This window comes from Macadamia integrifolia, chromosome 10 (assembly GCF_013358625.1).
Source record: "Macadamia integrifolia cultivar HAES 741 chromosome 10, SCU_Mint_v3, whole genome shotgun sequence".
Taxonomy (NCBI): Eukaryota; Viridiplantae; Streptophyta; class Magnoliopsida; order Proteales; family Proteaceae; genus Macadamia; species Macadamia integrifolia.
In genome coordinates, this window is record NC_056566.1 from 12006814 (window position 1) to 12016320 (window position 9507).

Sequence of the window (9507 nt, forward strand, 5' to 3'; positions counted from 1 at the left end):
TTAGCCTAGCTTCCATCTGGAAGGATGATTACATGAGTATATATTCTACATTGGTAGTAAGTTCCAATGAGAACATAATACATTAGGACCAAGTTTTTCTTAAGCCATGATGAAGGGGAATCCCTGCTTGATCTTACTGCTTTAGATGTGCATAGGAAGATATCAGGAGCATATTTTGAGGAACCTTTTAAGACCCTATAAGTGTTTATGAACTCTAAGATATTGTGGTGATTTTTTCTACGAGGCGGAGGAAAACTTTCTCCTAATATATATCCCATATATAAAAAATTATATCTCTTATAAAGAACTCTGCTCCTTTGATTACAGTACTTTAGGGCTAAGTTAGATTCTATTTCATCACTTGTGTTACAAGAACTTTTGTTTGGTAGAGTATTATGGAGAAAAGGGTTATATTATTTTCTGATGTGAAGAGTATTATTGAACTGAAATAACATAAAAAGGCAAAGATTATAACTAAGGTCCCTAAGCCAAACACCAACACAAATTAAGAAACTAAACCCCTACAAATCTTTTTGGTCTGGAAACACTGCCACACCTTTTCTGCCCCACTTTGTGATAAAGCAAAAGCAGAAAGAAAGAAAGAAAACAGAAAACATTTAAAAAGAAAGAAGAAATAAAAAAAAAAAAAATCAATAAAGCGAGGAGAAAAATAGATATACAAAGTTCTTTAGCCCCATATGACATATGAGAATTCTTCAAACAGGACTTCAGGGACTTGGCTTCTTCAACCTCATTCAGAGAAGGAAATCCAAACCCCTCAGAACTTTCTACCTAGGCTTGTTTGAGAGCTCAAAGCAAGAAAAGGGAGAAAATCAAAGAGAGAGAGAGAGAGAGAGAGAGAGAGAGAGAGAGGAGGATTTTGAGGCATGAATCGAAGTGTCTTGCAGAGCTCAGTAGTGCAACAATTGATGGCCGGAAACCCTAACTGGTGGAACAATATTAATAACATGCGCCCACCAGCTCAACAACCCTCTCATCCTCTCTTGCCTTCTTCCTCCTTCTTCCCACAGTACGCACCACCATTTTCCTCACTGCCTCTAACCTCTTGCCATGATAACCAAGAGCTTCCAGAGTCGTGGAGCCAACTACTTCTGTAACTCTCTCTCTCTCTCTCTCTCTCTCTCTCTCTCTCTCTCTCTCTCTCTCTCTCTCTCTCTCTCTCTTCCTTTACTACTTTTTTTTTTCCCTAAACAATCTTGTTATAGGAATTTTAGAGTTTTATGTTTCTTCTTGGGATGGGTTTCTAATAAAAGAAATTTAAGATCAGAGGTTTTTGTTGATTGTTTTCCAGGGGTGGATTGGTTGGAGAAGAAGATAGGGCTGATCTGAATCAATTACAGTCTAAAAGGTTGGATAATTGGGAGGACCAAGTATTGTTTCTGTCACCAAGTAATGCTCCTGCCGTTGATGTGAAGCAAGAGGCTTCCGAAAGTGATTATGTATACAGTCACAGGAATGACGAATTGCAGGCAAGGGGACAGAATAACAGCACTCCCAGATCTTGTATTACCAGTTTCAGCGGTAACATGTTGGATTTTTCTAACAAGAAGGGAAATGAAAGGCATCACCAACCAGATCATTCATCTGAGGTGAACACCCAGCAAAAAAAAAAGAAGAGATTTATTGAAACAAGAATATTGGTTTTAGTTCAAGTTCCAAATTTACAGACACTGATTCGAATTACATCAATTTTTTCCTTTTTTTTTTTTTTTGGGTAAAGTGTAACAGCACAGCCACTGGTGGGGCATTTAAGAAGGCTAGGGTTCAGCCCTCTTCAAGCCAATCTACCTTCAAGGTAACTTCACAAACATCAGCTGCTCTCTCTCTCTCTCTCTCTCTCTCTCTCTCTCTCTCTCTCTCTCTCTCTCTCTCTCTCTCTCTCTCTCTCTCTGTGATGCATGATGAGTGATGGCTGTTTCTTGCTTGTCTATTTCTCTTGCATGTTTGATTCTCTCATCCATCACAAGAATGAAAAATAATAGAGACCAAATAAAGCTTGGGTGGCTGTTCTTGTTTGCCAAAAAATTCTCTAGGGATTGTAATTCTCATTAATTATTTTTCTTTTTTTCATCAGGTGAGGAAGGAGAAACTAGGTGACAGAATAACAGCACTCCACCAGCTAGTTTCCCCATTTGGAAAGGTGTGTTATTAAACATTACACTTCTGAATCACTTAACCTAAAAGTCTGAACACAAGGAATAACACATATATAGTTTTTAATAGTGAAACCCATAAAGATCATCTCTTTGTACAGTTGAAAACTCTCTTTTCGTTCTGGTTCTCTTTTTTAGCATTAAAGAAGGCCTGCAGATGACTTGGGTTGTGATGGTTTTTTTTCTTTTGCAGACTGACACAGCTTCTGTCTTGTTAGAAGCCATTGGATACATCAGATTCCTTCAGGGTCAAATTGAGGTGATGTTTCTTACTCCTTTAAAATTTGCAAAAAAACAAGGAATCAGTGAGATGCACGCAGTTAAAGTTGCATTGCTCCATGTTCCTTTCACATCTTTAGTTATTGAAATCTGTATGCTCAAGTTTTTAAATAAATTCCATCCCTTACTCCTCTTGAATGCAGGCTCTCAGCTCCCCTTACTTGGATAGTAGATCAGGAAACATGAGGAAACAACTCTCTGTAAGTAACTGTGCAAACCACATTTCCCAAAGCAAGATCTCCCCCTCTCTCTCTCTCTCTCTCTCATGCATGTCATGTACATGTGTACAAGGTTCATCCAAACTTATGTGTGGGTGATTGGTAACCATGTTTCCTTTACTCTATTATCATTAGTTAATCCTCAACTGTTAATGAGGAAGGTATCTTTTCAGGTTCAAGGAGAAAGGAATTGTATATTTCCTGAAGACCCTGGTCAGGTATGTATGCTTTATTGGATCCATTACCTCCTTAAAAGCAAAGTAGAGAGCAGGCTTGCAACTGAAAAGCTACTAATTAATAATTTCCCTTCCTAAAAGAAGTATTAAATGATAACAAGGTTCTCAGCTTTACAGATTTCAATCTTAGTCAAATTACTTGGAAAGATTATTGAGATTAGAACAGAAAACACTGGTAAATACTAGTTACACTACTTTTATGCTAATGGTACTTTTTTATTACTATTTGTGTAGTTGCTGAATGATCCCTGCATGAAAGGAAGTGGAGCTCCTGAACAGGTATTAACTTAAATGGGTTATTTTTTTTTTTTTTTAGTCCCACAGCCCAGGGGATATCTGAACCACAAGTCAGAGCAATAAATGTTTGATACCCCATGGAGATGGGATCTCATGTGAATAGGTCATCAAGTGGGGAGAGGATTTAGACCCTTTTAATTAAGATGCATTAGTCTTCATCTTCATCTTTTTTATCCAATTTTCCTTGTTGGGATGAAAGACTTAATATGATTTGTTTCTGAAAAATTCTAGAATGGTGAAAATGAAGCCAAGAAGGACTTGAGGAGTAGAGGGTTGTGCCTTGTTCCTGTGTCATGCACACTACATGTGGGGAGCGACAATGGGGCTGATTATTGGGCTCCGACGTTCGGTGGCAGTGGATTCCGATAGGTAGTGTGGAGCAATCCTTCAGGGTTCATGATAAAATGATATAACATCACGAGCAGTCAATCTGCTAAAAATATAAGGCTGATTGCTCATGATGCTATGCATTTTAGATGGAAAATTAATAGGTGCACTACTGATAGCTATCACTTGGGGTCTCAAGAATCCCTACATTTAAGAAATTAAGATAGCAAGCTAGAGGTTTGTTTGTTTTCTTCCTTAATGGTACAGTGCCTTTCTGTATATGTAATTCTAGTAGTATGGATAACTATCTTAAATCCCATTCTTTTCACTGTTTTGAACCTATTTTCTTTAATTTAAAAAAAAAAAAAAAAAAAAAGTACTACGTATGGGAGCTATCTTAATTTAAACATCTTTAAGAAGTCCGTACTAACTATGGCTAGCATATGCAGAAATGAGCTTCAGAGGGAAGAGCATAAAGCTTGAGTTTGTAAGATTAAATTATCATCAATTTATGGGATAAAGTGTAATGAAAATTTGAACCTCATGAGCCTTCTCTATTCTCTAATGTAATTTCAATTGTTTCTGAAGCTTAACAGTAGAGTCCAGATACAATCACAATGGGTTTTTTTTTTTTTTTTTTTTTTTTTTTTTTTTGGAGGGGGAGATCCCCAAAAGCATATCAAAGAATATGAGAAAAAAAATACATAATTAATGTCTAGACATACCAAGATGAGAAATCCATAAAATAAAAAAATAAAAAAGATTAAAAAATAAAGAAAAAACATAGAAGAGCCTTAAGTTTCACATCAGGCATGGCATATCTATGGGTAATAAACAAAAAATCAAACAACTTTCCCATAAGGAACCACCTTTGGCATTGTCATCACCAGAAAACCTCAGGCAAAGACAAAAATATACAAATAAAAACCACTCTAAAGATGGGGGGGGGGGAAATTGTAAAATAGGGGTGTGTAGCACGCCAGTTCTTAAGTTGGTCAAGCTAAGTCTGCGTTGGGTTGTACTTTAGAGGACATAGATATGTTCAGTAACGAATGTCTAGTACGTTTTCAAGCTCAAAAGACCCACACCACAGAGAGAGAGAGAGAGAGAGATGAAGTACTTTACGTTGTTGGACAGTAGCGTAAGGTGATATATGTTGATAGTTACAGCCATGAATTCAGTTATGGTGAGAAGAGCATTCCTTAGAACTGGGTGTGTAGACTGTAGACCATCATCACCAACAACAAGTATTTTTCAATAAGTCACTCTTCGAGTCCACTCCACGCACTTAATCAACTGGCTCTTTAACTTCTTTTGCATTTGAATTGTTGTTTTCACTTAAGAGTTAACTCATCAAATTCAAATTCTGCGGTTTTCTCTTCCAAGCATGAAAGGTCAATATAAGGAATAGAAAATGAAGTAGTTCAAGACTGGAGACTGGAGACTGGAGAGAGTCCTTGAAACTTTCTTCTTTTCTTTTTTTAACAGTAGTCTTCAATGGTCAGTCCTCTGGAGTCTTTGGACGGTGGAATGGATCTATACATGGCATGACTTATACCCATGATATGATGTCAAGTTGGACAGTTGAAATGGCAACACATGACCCACATGAGTACATGACACACCCATGATGTCATGTTGATGAAATCAACATAATTTTCTTTTAGTAGCACAAAGCTGTGGGAGAAAGACAAGGTGAAAATCACATTAACATATAAGAAAGCTCGTCTCCCAATGTTGTCCAAAGTATTTCTCATCTCTATTATACTGAAACGCGACTTTAAACCATTGAATTCCAATTCAACCAGCCAGCTATAAGGGTGAGGAATTACACTGAAAAGGGAAATAGGAATGCTCCAACTAGCAACTATTAAACCATAGGAATGGACCTGCCTAAGTTTAATCATGGATCAATTTTGGTTGGAACTGTTACACATAAATGTAACTTTGGGTGAATTTTTGGATCAATCCCTTATAAGAATGGTTCTTGGAGGAGAATCTGATCCGCTCTGCCATAAGTTTACCTATGATCTCAAATGCAATGGAATCCCATATTTATTGATACGTCTTCGACTTGCCCATGCATCATCTTTCAAAATTGTTCCCATACTGAACATCGTACATTACCAATATAATCATAGCAGAAATGAGTAAATGACCCAACTCCATTCCAACTCAAGGCCTTGAATAATTCGCGGGTTGACCCAGCATTTACACCTGATTCTTTCTCAAATAGAAATAGGGAGGGAGCATTGAAAGAAATGAAATCTTAAAGGGCATTTTGAAAAATACTATAACTTAAAGAGGATGTTGGATGTTTGTGAACGGTAGGGGAAAGTGAATTATTTCTTTTCTTTGGCTATCAGCAGGGGTTGCAATTACAGAATTACTTGACTCCAACCCGAGTAACAACTAAATTTTTTCCTTGAAAAAAATAGATGGTCCGCCATCTCAATCCCATTCCAACAAAGAGCGTACGCAGACGAAGCCAAGATTATCCTTGCCTAGGGAAATGCCATAGTGGCAAGGATGATCATTTCTTTATTGTTTGTATTGTACCATAGAAATTCTCCTCATTAATTAGTACCACCTAAACTACAATTATTTGAAAATTGTTTTTTCAAATAATACTTCGCTACATACATAGATCCTCTATCCTCTTCCGCTAATCAATTCTAGTTAAGAACTTATATGTCACAAGTTCTAAGCTTTTATTTCTTTTTTCACTGTTTCTCCTATAGGCATTTAAGGTCTACCTTTAATTGATTATTTAACTCCTCTAATGGAAACCCAATAATAGCCTTCTTATATTTGGGTTAGGTTGAACAACAGATTTGCACAAATTTGGTGGGCTAACCTGAAAATTTCCACTTCTAGGTTATTGCACAAGTGGGGTTGCTTTTTTTTTTTATTTTTATTTTTTGGTAGAGCTTCCATTTATAACTTCAATTAAATGTTGATACTTGATAAAGGGATGACACCGATAACTAGTAATTCACATCTCTCTCTCTCTCTCTCTCTCTCTCTCTCTCTCTCTCTCTAACTTGAATGATGTGCTATTAAGCATGCCCTTGATTAATGGGCATTTTTTGGAACATTAATGTTTTCTAATGTTCATAAATTTTCTTTACAATTAGATTAATTCTTTTGTTAGTTAAGATTCATGGATAACTCTTTTGCGATTTAAGATTCCCTAGACTCTTAAACTTCCATTTCAATTTCATACAATTACTTAATATCATAATTTCTTCATTTTACACCTTAATATATGTGGTCACCTGAGTATTGTCTTTAGTCGAACTAAACAGGCCTTAGTCGGGGTTTAGACAGATTAATGATACTATAATCAGGCTTTAAACATGTTGGGCTTAATAAAAAAGCTTTAAGCGGGCTTTAAACGTGTTGGGCTTATTAAATAAGCTTTAAGCAAGTTTTAAACATGTTGGGCTGAGTTGGACTATTAATCGGTCGTCCCAGTTGAGCATTGTAGGATAACACCGTTGCACTAAGAACGACTTATTAATTAATGTATCGAGCTGCATTTATTAGTCGGTTCGACTTTAAACTGTTCGGGCTGGCAGACCGGACCTGTAATTGACACCCCTAGCTATCCATTGTTTTAAAAAAAAAAAATTAATAATAAATAACTACTATAAAATAAGACTATCAGCAATCAGAGTGCGATAAATTAGTTGTGAGTTTTATCTATGCGTGCTCTCACAGCTACTGAGTGAGCTAAATATACATAACTTATATGTTTTCTAACAAAACTCTACAGAGCTAAATTTTTTAAACAGTATAAATATCATGAAAAATATAAAAGATTGAAGATAGAAATGACCATAAACAATAGAAATTATTGTTGCTATAGTTGATGTGTAGTGGTTCTATCTTTCCCGTTCCTTCTTTTCTTCTCATCCCAAATGAAAAAAGGTCATTAATTACTAGTTAATAGAGTAAGACCTCCATTTGATTTTTCAAAAGGAAAAGGGTATGAAATGTAACCCCAAAGATGGTAATAGAAAGCCATTTACGCAGTGGAAATTATAGTTTACGTTTCCTGTATGGTTAAGTGATGGCATTTGTCTTTTTTGTTGTATAAACGCTTTTTCATACACTATTAGTGGCGGTGGGAGAGTTGTCATCATCTAACCATATATAAATCTTACACCTAAGGGTTGGTGGTCTGGAATCCATAATTATCTTTCTGTTTTGGAAGTCACACCCAAATACCTAAAGTTGCAGGTTCACTGTGGGTGAAGAGAACGAGATCATTGTGTATATAATGCTTTTTGTTTTTATTTATTTTTTATTAGATATCAATAGTGTGGGGAACCTTTCTTACGCCCTCTTATAACCTGACAATGTGGGACTTATGCTGACATTCTCTTCCTCTTCCTTGACTATATGAGTCTTAATTTGTTGATGAAACCTTGGTGTAACCTAGGAGATTACTCATCGGCAAAGTAAGGAAATATCTTCCATTGAGCATGGCATAGCCTCCCGTATAGCTCTCTTTCTCTCCATGAAATGATTTCTCTATTCTGTTGGCCCTTGTATGCTCAACTTCCGCTATTGACAGGAAACACTAGGGGTGTCAGACAGTCAGTTTGGCTCGGTTTCAGTATTGGAATGAGGGAGATCAAAACCAATGCGTTAAGGAATTTTGATTTTTTGTCGGTTTCAATTTATTTTGGTTTTTTAATATTAGGTTAATACCGGTTGAGATCAATTTGTTTGCAAGCTTGAACCATAAGAAATCTTACATTCAAAACCTGTAGTGAGGAAAGATTTGGCGAAAACAATTTAAATTTGTAACAAAATCATGGTTTATCATTGTAAGAGAAAGATAACTAATATTGAAACCATTGGACAACTAATTACTAAGAAAATAACTAATATTGAAATCACAAAATGAACCCTACTATCAAATCATTCATTTAACTATCCAACTAATTTTGTATAGTGAGCAAGGAGATCAATGGAAGAATTGTTACAATTTACAAATCAATTTCCCTATTCATAACCTCATTTTCATTGATTTGTAACAATTCCCCTTATAACAAAAAACATTCCCACTAATATTGTCAAAAATGATAATCAATTTACCTATTTATAAACTCATAATCACTTGTTTTTCTGTCGATTTCATTCAGTTTGATTATTGGTCGGTTCAGTTTGATTTGGTTTTCAGTCTGTCTCATCATACCTCAATCCAAAATCAATCCAATAAGGATCGATTTGATTCAGTCCAGATTTTGATGCCCTAGAAAACACCCTCCCTAAACCCAAGAAAAAAAAAAAGGGGGGGGGGGGTGTGGAAGGTTTGGTTCATTGAGTTAATTGGTCTGAGACTTAGTTCGGTGTGCTAAAAGCCTGAGCCGTAAGATTAAGAAATCCGGTTGTTGCCAAGTGGAATCTGTGAATGTGCAACTCTCCCCGCCTATGGAAAACTCCGAAGCTCTCCATTTTCACTCTAGAACTCTTCGCTTGAATTAAAGGCTAGAGGGTCCCTTTGTCCAAGAGAGGAAGCTCAGTAAGATCCATACATCAGAACATGACAAGCCCAAAGGAGTCATCCTAATGGAAAGGCAACCTCAGCTAAGAGCTCAGAATTCCCATTGGGTGGAGGGAATTTTTGGGGTGACAGTGCAGGTATTGTTCAACAAACTAATCAGGTAAGGCACAAAACATAACTAAACCACCACACTCAGACAAACCATAACACAAACAGACATAATACAAATGACCCATAACTATGGTATGGTAAACTCATAGACTAGCCAAGCTGCCTGTCACATGAGGATGGGAATTCTCATTTGGGTCACTTGTACATTGACCACCAAGCAAATCCAGTCAACTCCAAGGGGTAGCCGAGTTGGCAAGGGATCTTCGCCTTAGGAAGCGTGTAGTTCTGAGTTCGACTCCTCTTACTTCCTTGGGGTCACTCACACGGGGGTCTTTAGTGCTTTTCAC

General features: G+C 36.6%; 1 protein-coding gene across 1 annotated transcript; it reads left to right on the forward strand.

The window, feature by feature from the left end:
* Nucleotides 1-686: 686 nt before the first annotated feature.
* On the forward strand, nucleotides 687-3869 carry LOC122091002 (transcription factor bHLH68-like). Its single transcript, XM_042660803.1, has 9 exons — nucleotides 687-1114; nucleotides 1313-1610; nucleotides 1742-1816; nucleotides 2096-2161; nucleotides 2368-2433; nucleotides 2597-2653; nucleotides 2845-2889; nucleotides 3142-3186; nucleotides 3436-3869. The coding sequence occupies exons 1-9, from the start codon at nucleotides 888-890 to the stop codon at nucleotides 3571-3573; spliced, it is 1017 nt and encodes a 338-aa protein (XP_042516737.1). The 5' UTR covers nucleotides 687-887; the 3' UTR covers nucleotides 3574-3869.
* Nucleotides 3870-9507: the final 5638 nt, after the last annotated feature.